Source organism: Sceloporus occidentalis, unplaced genomic scaffold, assembly GCF_023333645.1.
Source record: "Sceloporus occidentalis isolate IW3139 unplaced genomic scaffold, rSceOcc1.0.p SCAF_47, whole genome shotgun sequence".
NCBI lineage: Eukaryota > Metazoa > Chordata > Lepidosauria > Squamata > Phrynosomatidae > Sceloporus > Sceloporus occidentalis.
Window position 1 is genome coordinate 40,389 of NW_028317027.1, and position 16,487 is coordinate 56,875.

The 16,487-nt window shown below is 37.7% G+C and overlaps 1 protein-coding gene across 2 annotated transcripts; it reads right to left on the reverse strand.

Moving 5' to 3' along the window:
* Positions 1-2,095: 2,095 nt before the first annotated feature.
* Positions 2,096-7,049, reverse strand: LOC149289178 (magnesium transporter NIPA2-like). 2 transcript variants are annotated; one of them, XM_089490932.1, is made up of 5 exons: positions 6,911-7,049; positions 5,911-5,967; positions 4,972-5,062; positions 4,274-4,434; positions 2,096-2,736 (listed from the first exon to the last, which is right to left on the reverse strand). In XM_089490932.1, exons 1-5 carry the CDS (start codon positions 7,047-7,049, stop codon positions 2,096-2,098), a joined length of 1,089 nt encoding a protein of 362 aa, XP_089347058.1. The 2 variants fall into 2 exon arrangements, with proteins under 2 accessions (XP_089347058.1, XP_089347059.1); XM_089490933.1 differs by lacking the exon at positions 5,911-5,967.
* Between the last annotated feature and the right edge of the window lie 9,438 nt (positions 7,050-16,487).

Here is a 16,487-nt window from a genome sequence, read left to right on the forward strand (position 1 = left end):
TCAAAAGAAAGCTCTATCTCTCCTTGAAAAAACAATATAGAGTTCACATGGGTACACTATTCACAGGAAAGGAGAATAATCGGTGAAACGACATACAGCAAAAATGGCAAAATTGCTCCTAGACTTGAGGTACCAAAAACCTCTGGGATTGAAGGGGTTAATGTCTTGGCCAGTTTTTCTGCCAGAGGACCTGGGGGGTTTTGCATCCAATCAGCTATCAACATATATTAAATGAACATCTAACTGCCTCTCCCAGAAAGCTTCAAATGTGCATGGCTGGATCTTCTAGTAGGACAATGATCCAAAACATGCATGTAAACCCACGCAAAAATGGTTTACTGACCACAACAACAAGGTCCTACCATGGCCATCCCAGTCCTCTGACTTTAAACCCCATAGAAAACCTGTGGGGTGAACTGGAGATATTCTGTATAGAGGAATGGTCTCAGATCCCTTGCCATGTATTCTCCAACATCATAAGGCATTATAGGAGGTGTCACAAAGTACTAACTAAATCCCAATAACTGTGCCACACATAAATGTAACATTTTATGATAAATCTGGGTTATGTTTGAAATTATTTGATGGTAGAGTATTTTGGGGGTTTTTTTGTTAAGAAAAGATCAAAAGGTTAAACAATAGATATTTTTTCACAGCATTCTTATTAGTGGAGGGCACCGTATAAAGCTAACAAAGTTATGCACCTACAGGTAACATAAGGCCAAACCTATGCCAAAAACCAACTCTTTGCTAACCACTATTATTAGCACAAGTGATCAACCAAATAAGAGATCAATAGCATACAATAAGTTCATAGAGCAGATATTTATTTTGATGTACATTTAAGTGCAAGTATGTTGTGTTTATTTTTAGAATTCAATTTAAAAAATTTATTTACAGTTTTACATGCTTAAATTAAGAATTGGAGAACAAACCCAAAATATTTTTGAGGTAATTACAGTTTTTTTTATTTAAAAAAAAAAAAGCAGTAAGGCAAAATAAAACCCAGTGAACTTGGTCCAAATAGAATCAAACTAAGAACGATTGTCTATACAATCTCTACAACTTGAGACAAGCAGATTTTTTCTAAAATGAAGCTCAGTGCACAACTCAAGGTGGTCAATAACTGCCCCAAGATAACAGCTCTATACATATTTTATTCACATCCACACAGTGACATATATCCTGGCCTAGGGGGCAGCAGTCCCCATGGTACTAAATCGTGGGTCAGAGCTCTCTACGGCGATCAAGCCCCTTGGTGTGCCCTGCACCATTTACAAGGGAGATCTTTGACCTTCCCAAATGGCCTGTTTACGCTATGGAGGCTGTGCCTGCTCAGCTTAGCCTCCATAGGCTTCACTAAAAGGCGCCGTGGGGCCTTTAAAACATCATATGCCAGCGCTCCGTTTTTTTAAGCTCGCACAGCACCATTTTTGTACCTGGACATTGAGCACAGAGGTGGAGGCGACAGGGGGGGTCTGATCTAGATCGTGCTTGGGGCGGCCCGAAAGGTCACTGCATCCACAAGAATTCACATTTGCAGTCAATAAGCTGACAAGGAATATAGATCATGGTCACCAGGCCACTAGAGCATTAAAAACACTGTCTTAAAATGTGCTCCTGTATCTACTTCCCAGAATGGTACATTAGTAGCCCTCTCTTATGCAGCAGAAATCAAATATAAAAGGATACTAGTGTCAATACAAAAGTATACACAATTCAATGATAAGCCTTTGATATTGTGTATCCGTACCATAGATGCCCTAGAACTGCCAGAAAATATCTGCATTGCTGGCAGACCGTCCTCGGCAACCAGAACATCTGTCCAATTTAGCATTGCTTGTTTTACAGACATTTTGTCTACGGACCTCTCTCCACATGTCTCCACAAGTTTCATTCAATCAGGCCTACTGGGTTTGGACTTCATATTGAAACACCATGATATCACAGTGGTGGTTCAGCTGGAAGCCAAAACGCAAAGTATTAAAGTATCAAAAGGCAATACAAATGTTATATTAGGAATATTTACAAAGTGAATCAAACATTTAGATTATGTACGCATTTCTTTTTGCTGGCAAAAAAAAGTTGATTTCATTCAGAAGGATACAAGACTTCCGTTCCTGCGAGAAGACAGGGTCTCGTTCGAATGTAGCTCATCGTCACAAATTTGGCTTTCCTCATCACCGGTGAGTTGTTCATACATAGTGCTAGAAAGACTTCCATTTAATACTCGCTCATCCTTTCGTAATGAAACGGGCAGGTTTGATAGTGTGAACGCGACATCTTTGAAAGCGTGCAACAAGAAAATCCCAATAATGATGGTTAGGAAACCACTGAAAGTGCCGATCATGTCATTGGCTGACATATGTTGCCATTCCTTGAACAGGATTGCAGAGCATGTCAGTACTGAGGTGGTGAAAAATACATAATAAATGGGAGTCACTAGTGAAGTGTTAAATATATCCAGGGCTCTGTTTAGATAGTTAATCTGAGTGCTTACACAAACTACAAGGCTTATCAGCAGGATCCAAAATACAGGATCTTTCACAATTGGCTCCCCAGCAAAGAATCCTTTAATAGCAATACCCAGTCCTTTCACACACGAGACTGACAGAGCCCCAATGACTGAGCAAATTGTAATATATACCAAAATATTAGACTGTCCGTGACGAGGTCCCACAACAAAAATCAGGATAAGAGATATGATGACCACTACTGTTGCGAAAAGCAAAAAACCTAAGGGAGGAAACAAAAAAAATGACAATTACTGAAGTAGCTCAGACATTCCTTGAGTATAGTCAAGAACCTATATAAGATGACCCATCTCCAAAAACTAAGCCGTAGAATACACAATCCCATTGACAAAGTTGCATGTTGTGATCATTTTCAGTAAAATTATTTTCTCTAAATGATAAATCCGTGCCACTGAACAATTTACATTAGTGATGCCCCAAAGATTTTGACGAAGGTAGTGTATAATCGGCATTATTTAATGCATAAAGCATTCTCATTAGCACTCCTTCTCTACATTTAATGCTGCTCATTTGTTTAGACTTATATTACCCTATACTTTTTTGCTAACCCACACAAGCCTAAAGTTGAACAATCTGGAGAAAATAAAATGGTTAACCCCTTCGTGACAATGGCCGACTATTTTTTGTACCCTTCCTGGCAGTGGCTGCTTTAACATTTCTGAGCTGCTCGTGTTTTTCTTTCCCATTTACTGAACCCAGGTTATATATTTTTTTTCCTGGACAAGAAGGGCTTTCTTTCTTTCTTTTTAGATGTCATTATTTGGGTCGTATCATATAATTTACTATAAAACAGTATGGTGAAAAATGTAGAAAAAATTTTTTTTTCTGACTTTTACTTGAAAAATATTTTACTCATTTATAAAAGCTAATAAAAAACCTGCCCAATAGATTCTACAATTTGTACTGAGTTTAGAAATACCCAATGTTTTTTTCTGCACGTTATGGGGCAATAAGTACAAGTAGCGTTTTGCTATTTCAAAACCATTTTTTCTCCCATGTGCCATTTCGGGTCTCTTCGAAGCCGGCCAATCCAATTTACCCCATCAAACCATATGTTTTTGAAGACCAGACACCCCAGGGTATTTCAAATGCTAGTATTTTAACTCTTTCCATGCACTAATTCTACCACCAGTCTTTGTCAAAGTTTACAGTAATATTTTTTCTGTGTGTATTTTTTTGGAACTGGAAGGTTCCCCTGATGGTGACATCAGTGAGAAATTATTTTTTTTTCTTAACTATTTTTATTTATTTTGACATTTATTTTACTAATCACATTCTGATTAGAAAGCTGGGCTCCATTGACTTGCAGGTACTGCATTCAACCTGCAAGTGGAGCCAGAGTTCTCAGGAGGGTCTGAAAAGCCCCTTTTGGAAAGTTTGCCGGCTCTTATTTTTTTTAAAGGACGCCCTCCAGAGCAGTTGCAATGCGTTCTGGGGGGGTGGAGGGGTGTTGTTGTTCGGTGTTGCTGAATGCCTTGCTATTGATCAACGATTGCCTCCTAAACTCTTTTAAAACGGGACGTTGACACCCCGGGGTGGGGCCAGACATGTCAATGGTCACTAACTGTATGTTAGTGCATGACATGCCCGGACCGGCAATTGTCATCAAGGGGTTAATCTGATGTTTGTTAACATTACACAATTTGCTAGACTCCAAAAGCAGGTATATACAAATGTAAATTGCTATTAGTATACATGAAGAAACCACCAACACAAGTAATTGTCACAAATGCCCTCACCTGGATCAGCTAACTTGACTGACATCGCATTCAAATTCTCAATCTCTTCTTCTTTGGGAGCATGAATGACCATCACTGTTGACCCCAGTATACTGAGCAAACATCCAATTTTCCCATGGATATTAAGCTTTTCATTTAAGAAATATGATGAGAGGATGGCACTAGAAGGGAACATGCATTTTTTAGATCGCATGAAAAGCTGTCATCCTGATTGTTAAAAACTAATATCAAACAATTCTTCACCATTCCACTGTTGCAATGTGCTACAAGCTAACCGAGTATTATTTTTACTTGAACTTGCAGATGCGAAAAAGAGGAAAAAGAGGGGGAGAGCAATAATTTCAAATGGCATGTTTCCGAGAGTTCTGCAACTCTAGGGTTACAAACTTCTACTTAAGAGCTCAATCGAGACTGAACAACTCGCATTTGGAAAATAGTAAATGTAGCCAACACACCACTTCTGAGTTCTCCCTGATTTTACAGGCAGAATACACTGCATGAATTCCTGTAGCCAATGTTAACACCCACCCTATCACAGTGCAAGTTCTCTGCAGCTTATCAGTCTTAGTAAATGTATTACAAAATTAGCTTCCAAATGTCCAAGGTGGAATAATAATGCTGTGTATCAATAACACTAAATATCAATAACACTACAGACCTGTACCATACCAATATATTATACACATGAAAACCCTTACCTTACTAGAACACTTAAAGCCCCCAAGGGTGTCACTAGTGTAGCAGGGGCAAAGGCGTATGCTGCAAAATTGGCAACTTCTCCAGCACCCACTAAAAAAAGAGATTGTGCGTTTAATACATGCTTCTTGTAACATATGTAGTTATTTGTAGTTGCTTCCACACTTTAATTCATTTAAATATCATAGGATTCTAGCAAAATCCATAAGAAACCTAAAATGTAACAAAATGACACACATATACAGCGGCAAGAAAAAGTAAGTGAACTCTTTTAAATTACCAGCATTTATGGAAATAATTGTCTTAGATGAAGATCATATTTTAAGTAACAATTATGAACAAACACAATCTGTTCTAACTAATAACACAATTATGATTGCATTATTTTTGTCCATATTGTCGAAACATTCAGTGTGGGATCAGTGAACCACTAGACTAATCACTTAAAAAAAAACTAATTTTGAGTTAGTCCAATCAATGAAAAAGTATTGGAGGTGTGTTTTAGAGCTACTCTGACATAAAAAACCCAAACGTTTTGAGTGTGCTATTCTCCAGAACCTCTGGTTCTCCATTCTCTTCTGTTCATGAGTCTACACATGCAACAACATCGAACAGGCATGGAGTCAGTGGCAGGACACCACAGAGGAAGCTGCTGTTCTCCAATTCAACAGCCCATCATCGAGGTTTCTTCACCCATTACAGATTTTTTCCCACCAGCATTGTAAGTGTTTAGTGAGTGTGTTCAATATACACATGAAAGGTTATTATTGTTTGTGTGTCCTTAGCTTAAGCACATTGTGTTAGTCTATACTTAGACGTAGATCAGAGTACATGTTATGAACAATTAATGCAGAAAACCAGGTAACTCTTTTAAAACGGTTCCTTTACTCTTCCTTGCCACTGAGTATATTTTATAGAGATATATTGCTAAAGATACATACTTGAGAGAAGTCCAGCCCACCACAACCCTTCTTTGAGATATGCATGACCTCCTTGACCTAGGATGTAGACGGAAAGTTTACATTAGTCACCATTACAAAGTCCTATTATAATACGCGCTATTAAGAACCAAAGTGAGGAAGGAGAACAGCAAGTCTAGCTTCTGTAAAACTACAGTCTCCATGCAGTATAGCCTGCCACATTAGTAAAACAGCTATATCAGAACTCATTTTAGTTTAATAGGTTAATCACTCATATCTGGAGAACTACATCAATTGATTTAAGTAAAACAATAATAATATTATAAAGCATATTCTTGTACTTGCTTAAACATCATTTTTATTAATTGGAGTGGTAAAAAAAAATAATCTTAAAAAAAGAAAACTAAGCTCTATTTCATGCTGAAACCCATTGGAACTATAATGTATCTTAAATAGAATACTATCTTTAGATAGATTTTGCATCCAAAAGCATTTTATTAAAATACATTTTACTAAAAGCAAAAATAAATCATCGATTTTGATCCACCCTGAATATAACTAGTGCCAGCATCAGTATCAGCATATTCATCATGGGGACTGGAGTTCTACTTTGTCAGATATTTTAGGCTGAAATAACAACTCATTGGCTTCATCTGGGAAACCACTGAAATATCCTCTGCTGAGCTTAACGGAAGTTAAAAACCAAAACCTGTCTCACACATTTCTCAGTCAAGGTGGCTACCTATTAATGTCACGATCATATCAAGGGGATCTCTTAAACACATATTTATGCATGTGCATATAAATAGTTTCTTTTTAAACTTTTAACATACGCCAAAAGCAATTACTTTTATTTTGTTACTTTCAAGGGCAAAAATACTATGCCTAGAAAAAAAAAACACACAAATGCTGGCAATTAAAAATGAAAAAAAATCTGTACTCTCATTCCCACTGGGAGCATAACAAAGTTGTAGAACTATTAAAGAGCAAGCAGTGTTTCACATCACATTGAAGTTCATACCTGCTCTCATGGAGCCTTTCCTAGCCAGTCGGAGAAGTCCTTTCTTTTTTAAGATGAAGCTTCCACCAATAAAAAGGCTTGAGCTGATGGCCAGCACAAGCCCAATGTAGAAGTCATACCTTCCTCGTTCTTCAGACATCTTGAAAGTTTCTTTGTGACCACTGATCCAGTCACATTTATTTCTGGACTAAAATACTAGCTTTACAAGAAAAATCCCAGCATTTGTATTGTACGTCTTTATAGCTGCAAAAACAAACAATATATATATATATATATAGTATTGGACAAGAAAAAAACCAGAATATATCATATCTGTACTAGTTCTTCTTTAGTTTGTTCATCATTAGATTCTGTTTGACGGCAAACACAAAGAAAATAAAAGCCACACATTTTGGTTGCTTGTCTACAATTGTCCCAAGTCCAAGGTACCCAAGGTAAAGCTAGACAGCCCAGCACTGTTCATTGATACACACTTGCATCATCTGCCATACTTTAACAATCAGGCAGTAGAAGTATTGTTAAACACTCATCTACACACACCAGACAAGCCAGAAGGCTTGCTTTTCCCTCAGATATCTCATGGTGCTTTCACAACCACAAGGGATTCTGGGTAGGCACATGCAAACAAGGTTAACAATTATCACCTTTGCCTCTATATCCACTTTATACATGGATTCCTTGAAAGTAATTGCCCGCTGTACAAGACAGCCTTTAGACAAAACTCAGGAAGAGGTACAATAGCCAGATCACCACTCATGGACAGCTGTTACCTTTTACCCACCACAACTTATGTAATGATACTTTAACAATGGAACCGAAGAGTCAGATTGTAAAGAAAGCATGCCAAAAACATACACGAATTGTGCAAACCTGGTAGCCGGTATATGTCTGAAGGACACTCACCAGCAGATAAACATCAAGCCGTCTTTAATGAAAATCTAAACACCTAAATACCCAAAGAGCTTGACCCAACTTAATGAGAATTATAACTTGCAAATTTTCTGCTACAGGATAACTTAAAACGTATTGGTGATTTTTCTAAGGAGTATACGGTGTTGCTTTATAGAGACGGATTTGTGAACAGCAGGCTTTTACAGAATCATATCAATGCTTAGGTCAAAGTACAGAAAAGCAATTTATGAAATTACAAGTATCTAGTTATATAGTATTGTGATTTCTTTGTCCTGCGCTACAAATTTTAGACACTCAATACCACGATTCAAGATACCATGGCCTTACTGCGACCTTATGACGTAATATGATCTCGTTTTCATTCGCGCCATGGCTTATAGGCCTTAATAGCACAATCAAAATGTGTTAAGGGGTTAATAAACAACCATTCACACGTGAGACTAGTTCCATCTGCATCTCATTTTATGGTATGAATAACCTAAACTTGAAAGTGATTTCAGTGTACCTGAAACATGGCAAAAACACAAGACACACTTTTGTGTCTTTTTTGCAACTTTTTTGGGACTTTTTTGCAAGATCCAACAAGATAAATGCATAATGCATGTGTATTATTTCCTGTGTAGGTTCAAAATTATGAAATGATCAGTGACCGTTACTGTAAATCACACTAGAGAGACATGCATATGTATCTTTGATAAAGCCGTCCAATGACGCATTCTTTCATTCTGTAAACTCATATATTTGGTTTTCTGCTCTCTTCTATTCGCAAAGGGCGCAGGGCACAAGCAAATCTCAGTGAGCTTACAAGTGTTCTTCTCTACCAGGAACAACTCAGTGATGTCACTTCTGATGAGGCCACGTGGATTTCAACAAGCCTGATTGCTGAACTCATAGATAAGTTACTTAGTGCTGTGAGTAAAGCAAACACTGAGATTTCCTCTGCTTCAAAGTAGGTTATGGAATTTGCACTCAACTTATGAAGAGAAATTTCATCACTTTTTATGTTAGGGAAAAAGGTTGCCTTGAGATACAGATCTCCTGACACACATACAGATATCAGGATTAAATATAATTACAGTGAGTTATCAATATAGTTCAGTTCAATAACTCTGTACATGATTTGTACTAGGGATGCACCGATATATCAGTGGCTGAAATACATCATCCAAAAAGGGCATTATTGGCAAAATGCTGAAATAAAAAAAAAAACAGCCGAAAATAATCGTCTGCAGGGGCCCTGCTGCTTACCTGTACGTTGGTCGCACAGAGTGTGAGCAACATCTCTTGTACCGGCCAGGAGAAGCAGGAACCCAGCGCAGTCACATGACTTTGCTCCGTTCCTTCTTCCCCTGGGCGGGACACGAGTGCGAGCAATACAGAGGGAAGCAGCAGGGCCCCTGCGGAAGTCGAGGACTGAGAGATCTGCAGTTCATGTAAGGGGGTGGGGGAGGGTGTATGAGCGAGTGTGCGTGATTGAGAGAATGAATGAGTATCTGAATGATTAGTATCTGAATCAGAGTATACGAATGAGTGAATGAATGTGTGTAAGTGGGGGGAATAGCATGGCAAAGGAGTGTGATTACAGCCTCCCTATCATGCCCAGTATGTACTGGCTACCTGGGCATGATAGGAGTGTGATTGCTGTTAGCTATTACAAATATATATATATATATATATATATATATATATATATATATTTATTATTGTAGATTTTTTCTGTCCAAAAATTGGACAGAAAAATGTAATCTGAAGAATCTCTTGTTTCATAATTCATAATTTTAGCTAGAAACTCTTGCTATTTTTTGGGATCTTCTTATCTTTTTTTCCTCTCCCTATTATAAAAACTTAAGGTGCAAATACACCAGCAACTTTAACTAGGGCAAGCAACAGTAGACAAACTATATGACAGTTACACACTAATACAGATTTGTAAGCAAAAACACGTATAATTGCACACTCCCAAACAATGTGTCATGGCTTTGTTTTAATGAATGATTTATGACTATTTCGACATACAGTACAATGCAGTAGAATGTCAAGAATCAGTAATGACCGGAATGTACAGGTAATGAACTGTTCGGGAAAAAAATCACCTACGTACCAGATACGGAAAAATAGGCCATCAATGCCTGTAATATGTGACGATTGTGTCTGGAGTGTTCTTAATAATCATGAGTTGTACAAACATTGCAGAGAAGAGCAGTGGCCATCTACATCTGGACAACCTCGGAACTTTAGAGTTAGATTTAGAGCAATCTACTGCAACTCACTGAATACCCTCGACAGCTAAATCACTAACAACGAAGAATCTACCAATTAATTATGAATCACAAAGGGAAAGACTGCTCATTGTTAGAGCTCCTCCTCAGGGACACGCGAAAAATAATTAACGCCTCTCGTATCTTCAGTAACATCTCCTGATGTTGTCATACTCCACATACATTTTTTATTTCCACAACGGCCACATCCATGCTTTACATATTGCCCTATACTGCATTTTTATTTTTTTTTAATACTATTGGCGTAAGGTGTTTGGGGGCCGTGGTTTTTGTAATATATTTTACTTATAGTGAAATGGGACCTTTTAGATAATTTTAAATAAAATAAATGTTATTTATTTTACTATTTTTTGTTGTACTGTTACCAGTGCAGTATGGCTAGAGATCCATTTGAGGATCTCTCATACATTTTTGATGCCAGTGATGTCATGGCAACTTTATTTATATTTCATTGTTTGTGATGGATCAGGGTCATAAGGTAAGTTATGTGAATGTTAGGGGTTTTTTGTAGGGTTTTTTCCCCAGACACCACAAATTAAATGCTACCCAGTGAAGTTGCTAATCAACACAACGTTTCCCTACAGACTGAATAAAACATATTAAATCTGGTGTAATATCAATACAATAGCGATCTCATTATAGCTTCCTTAAGCCAGCCATTTAGTTTCCACGAAATGAACAGAGCGAATGAAGTATGTAATTAACAGGAGCGATCAGACTACTCAATAGGTGTAGGATTACTGGCTGGAAGTAAACAGAAGCCACCTGGTGTTCATGTACCATCTGGGGCAACCAGAGAGTAGCTCTCTAGTTATCACGATGATCTGCTACCCACAGGCTCAATTCCTTAGATTCAAGAAGCTGCCTGACCATTGTAGGAGTTGTGATCCACGAATAGCTATCACTTTCTAAAAAGTCCCGTAAACCTGACCACACAGCCTATAATGTGTATAAACACTCCTGCAGTGGCATGAACTTGTGGCCTATCACTGCTTCCTTCTCATTCCGTTAATGTTACTCTATTACCCCCTCTCCCTGAGTATATTAGTTGTACCGTACTTACTCCGGGTACATACAAAGCGTGCTGCTCAGTCCCATTCGTGTTCTCGTGACTTGGTCTCCCGCTCCTCACTCGCCGCTCTCGGCTTTCTTGCTCAGGCTGAAGTCCCAAGGCTTCTCTCTCCATGAATTCCCTACACCATCTCACACCGCCCGGGACATGACGTCAAGCCGATCACTTCCCTCTTCCTGCTTCCGTGACAGCTCCGTGTGACGATACGAGGGGCGCGACCCTTTCTCTCAACAAGCTTTATTCGCAACATAATCAAAATACAAAGTTGGAAGAGTGCAGTTGTTATTTCTTCACATGTTTATCCGTATCAGCTCATATTTATTAATGTAATTTTTCTATGTGGGCTGTAGGGATTTTTAGAATGGCCAATGCCCATTTCTCTCGACAAGCTTTATTACTAGCAATATAATCTAAATGGCTTCTTATTCACTAAAGTTAGCTTGTTGTTACGCAAATTTCTTTTTTTCAAACCAGACTATATTTTACGTTATAAATCAATACTACAACAGTATTTTTGCACAAAACAGATACCACAAACTATATATATGTTACAATAAAAAGATGGCTCACCTGGCTAAAGGTTTTCAATAACTGAGGATTTTGAGTGAGGGTTAAAATTCATTGGGACCCCCACATGCTGCCATTCGCATGAGATTGTGTGTGTGTCATGCATTTCTAACTACATAATATGTACTTTGCAGTGATATACCCTGCTGCCAATATTTCTAAAAAATAAATCCTGATGCCAATTTTATATTGAAAAAAACTGAACCCTACTCAAGCATCACCGTTTGCACACTCCAAAGCCAGCCCTGGCGTCCACAGAACCCGTATTTGTGATGAGAATCCCAGTACACAATAATATTAGTGATAAACCAAATACGTGCAGACAGTGTTATAAGATGTGACATACAAAAGTGCTACCCAAAAACCGATAGCAATAAGTGTTAATAGAAAAAAATATAAATAAATAAAATATATACTTCCCTTTCCAATCTCACAGCTTCCAACAACACTCTCCCGACCAGCAACCAAATTACACACATAAGACTTGCCATCTTTGTCCCCAAAGAGCCCAGCATGAGTCAACTTTGTCTCCAAACACCCTGCTTGTGCCATCTTTGCCTCTTCACAAATCAATTATACATCTATGATACATGCAAACACTTTTACAGTCACTCATTAATTCACATTTTCATTCACACAATCATTTTTCACTCATTCAAACAAATCATTTACACATATTAATGCATTCTCACATTCACACAATTCATACTCTCACTCATTCAGACAATTCATCCACACATTAATTCATTCATTCTCTCACTAATTCACACAATTCATCCACACATTAATTCACACTCACTCATTCACACAATTCATCCACACATTAATTCATTCATTTTCTCACTCATTCGCAAAATGCATCCACACATTAATTTATCCTCTCACTCATTCTCACTCTATTTCAATATTCTTACTACCCCCTTTCTCACTATCTACCCCCTCTCACTATCTAGCCCCTATCCTCTTCTCACTATCTACACCCTTTCCCCCCTTTGTAGTTTACTCACCTTGCATAAGTCCTGCAGTATGAGTGCAAGGCCTCTGTTTTGCTGCTCTGCCAAGGTGCATGCTGGTTCACTGCTGAGTGCTGGAATATGACATCATATTCCGGGGCTCAGCATGAAATGCCAGCACCATGACGGAGCTAGAGGCCTTGCGGAGCAGAGTGAGTGGCGCAGAGCGGTTGCTGAAAATGTATTCATGAGCAAACGCTTGTCGCCCCTCTCTCTCATCCGCGTCAAAAAAAGACGGCATTTCAATTGGTGGCTGTCCCATTGTCAATTAGAATAATCACATAACAACAAATAAACAACAATGGCAGCAAACCACATCTGGAGATGAAGGAAATTTATATCTGCAGTTATATGTGAAAAAGTGTCCTGGGAAAAACAGCCGATATGGTCACCCCAATTGAAGGACTTCTTCTGAAAGCATTCGTCTGGTTAACATATTGCCAATGTCGGGATATTGCTGATAACCACATAATGTTTTCTCCATAAATACAAATATTGGTGTTAGGAAACGTATCTTTATACGTTTATAGATTTAATTCCTTATTGGCTCATATTTATTCTATTTATATGCTAATGACTCGTGTTAAAATGCATTCTCCTCACAAAAGCAGGAAGGATAGGTAGAAAGAACCTTTTCAACCTAAATTACTGTGTCATTGTGACAAGCCATCATTGCTAATCTAAAAATTCCATAAAATACTTTGCTTGTTATGGATCGGGAAGGGGAGATCAGGCAAATATTTAACTAAATGTCTTTTACTGCAACAGTTCAAAGTAATTATTCCACAACGAGGCTAGCAGATCACTCTATTTTAAATCTAAACACCTCCCTCATCACAGTAACAATTTATGACTTTTGATTAAAAAGTAACTACACTTATCTTCACTTCTAATAGTCAAAGTGGACAAGTATTGCAGCCGACACTTACGTATATGCACCTGTGAATTTTTATTCATAATCCCAACAATGTTCCTAAAATAAGTAAAAAATCTTTTTGTCCAGATATATTGAATGTGAAATGAATTCTATGTTTTCATCTCACTCAACAGCGTGAAAAGCAATACATAAATACACTGAAAAGTAAAAATCACAGTTTGCCTATGTATAATAAACATTTATATCATGCTGTAAAGGTGAATACATATTTCTGCCATGGCAGGGCTTATATGCAACATTGATAGTACGGTATATAATTTTATAAAGCTGGGAACACCTGTAACCATCATTTTCAGTATGTGAGCTTTGTACTCATCAGCAATGACAAAGGTTTGAATATACAGAAGAATCTGAATTTCCATGTAAACTTCTGCTTTTATAATTGTTATTTTGTGCTCTATGAAAAGGAGGCAATGAAACGCAGATCTAGTATTGTCTGGTGTAATCATATCAGATGCCTGTACTGAATGCTGATGCATAATGATTCAAAAGTAGCTTGTTTTTTTTAAAAATCCACTTATTAAAAAAACGACAAAATGTCAATGGGGGGGGGGTTTAACATTGTGATAAAAAAAAGTATTGCATTAGGACAATTTTGACTTTCATCCCTGACCAAGTCAGATATAAAAATAAAACTACAACCAAATGGCTGTGCTCACGTTACCCATTTTGCACGGTCACATAATGGTATGTTATATGTTTTATCACCTGTAACAGTGACCTAATTCAATATCAATATACATTTTTCTATACACCTGTATTTGTGCTTTATTCCTCACACATTCCCTAAAAGAATAACCCTGTAAGAGGGTCATAATTTCTTACACTCTGCATCTTTTATTCTTCCTCCACAACACCTTCTGACAGCTGCACAAGCCCCTCACACAACACTGTCCAGCAGCCTCTCAGACCCAGCTCCACAACACTATCCAGCAGCTACTAACCCACTGCTATAACAGCCGCTCATGCCCCACGCAACACACTGTCCAGCAGCCGCTCACGCCCAAATCACACACGAGTAGACAGTTCAGACACATACCATGAATGATCAGTAGGAATACAGTAATCTTTTATTGTCTGTATTTCTGAATCACTCCTCTGTTTTGCTGCATGGACAGAGATAAGACAGCCATATCTGTTCCTTTTCCTCATTTGCAGCAGTAGCGCTGCTCAGTCTCGCTGTCAGTATCTGGTAGCCCTGTCACCTTCCTAGTGAAGACATGCACATACTGTTATAAAGCATTTACACACATGCAGGAGATCGTCCCTAATTTCAAGAGGGGGATACGTTATCAAGGGTGCAGAGCTATAAACTAAACTTAGTGGAGCTCCTTAAACTGCTGGTGCTGTTCATTTGTTCTTCGCAGGATATGTTTGCTTTGTACTTCATAAAGCTCACAATAGGAAATGTAGATAACAATGTCCATAGTGCAGCAACAGCACTATGATTCTCAGTAACACTGAGCATGACAGTGTTTACAGTGACAAGGCTATTATATATATTAGAGTAAGAGTCACACAAACATTTACTTTATACTTAAATGCTGTTATGTTATTAAGAACAAAGAAGCGAATAAATGCAAAGGCAATAGCATTATTTTGAAAACATATTGTTTAATATTGTTCTTTTTGCATTAATGCATTAGCAAGTATAGTACATTAAAGAGAACCACGTGGTTTACCATAAAGTCACTCGTTTAATTTTCAGTAGTAACACACATAACCACATGATATCAGCTTCAAGTACGTGTGTCTACATGGAAGACCTGGCTGTCCATGAGTGCTCAGGTCCCGGTAAATATTGAAGGATTAATCTAATGAGATTGACAATGACGTGAGGACTGTGGAGAGGTTAATAGGTTTACGAATGCTTGCAGACTCAGACTTGTTCTATATGTAGCCTTCTTATATTAATGGGTTGAGCAGAGTAGTGGTGGGATCTACATTCAGCCTACTGTGATATTGTTTTCCAGTGTCATAAAATAAGGCCACGTTTCTTAAACATAATCATTATTTGTATTTTGGTCTTACAGTCACAGGAATTCAATAAATTATCACACATCCACTGATAACCGACTAACATTAGTACTAACACTTTAGAAGTTATCCAATGGCAAGTAACTGTACAGTGCAAGAACCATGTATATTTGTTCAAAACAAGTTCTCAGTTACAATTTCCAAACTTTACGCAAGACCCTTCTGCTACAACAGTGCAGGTTTTAATAAGATTGATATAAATGATTATTATACTTAATGTGTAATGAATGGCAAGTGTTACCTGAGATACACCAGAGATAATACTGTAGTTTTTGGTAAACTAAATTACTTTACTTATGTAGACGTGTTTCTTGGCAATTCAAACAATTAGTTCATTATGTACAATACTCAAGACTCTCCCCTGCTGCTTCTTACCTTGCTTAATGTCGTATTACTGCAGGGCCTAAGACACGCATACAGTGCTACATTAGTATGAGTATGGGAACTGCCATTTTCAGCAGTAGTAAAACGTCCTAAATAAGAGTTGATATCTACTCCTAAGTCCAGCTATGAATAAATCTATAAGCACTGCATGCATAATTACTCCCTGCTGTCTCTATTTAGCACTTTAAAATAGGTAATACTTTATTATTATTTTTGAGTATCAGGATTTCAATGGTCAGTAAGAATTTCCAGATATGTTTATGTGCCTGCTTATATGTCTTTCATAACATTCCAGATGATATACCCCAATAAGTAAATCAGAAATAGGGTCATTCTTTCAACAACAACAAAAAAAAAGACAAACGTTACTCTTGAT

What these genes read in the sequence shown, in the direction of transcription:
- LOC149289178 (XM_089490932.1), bottom strand. Translation starts at nt 7,049, where the DNA reads ATGTCTGAAGAACGAGGAAGGTATGACTTCTACATTGGGCTTGTGCTG. An exon ending in GCTTTAAGTGTTCTAGTAAG is followed by an intron (nt 4,435 to 4,971) that starts GTAAGGGTTTTC and finishes GTTCCCTTCTAG; the next exon opens with TGCCATCCTCTCATCATATT. An exon ending in AGTCAAGTTAGCTGATCCAG is followed by an intron (nt 2,737 to 4,273) that starts GTGAGGGCATTT and finishes TTCCTCCCTTAG; the next exon opens with GTTTTTTGCTTTTCGCAACA.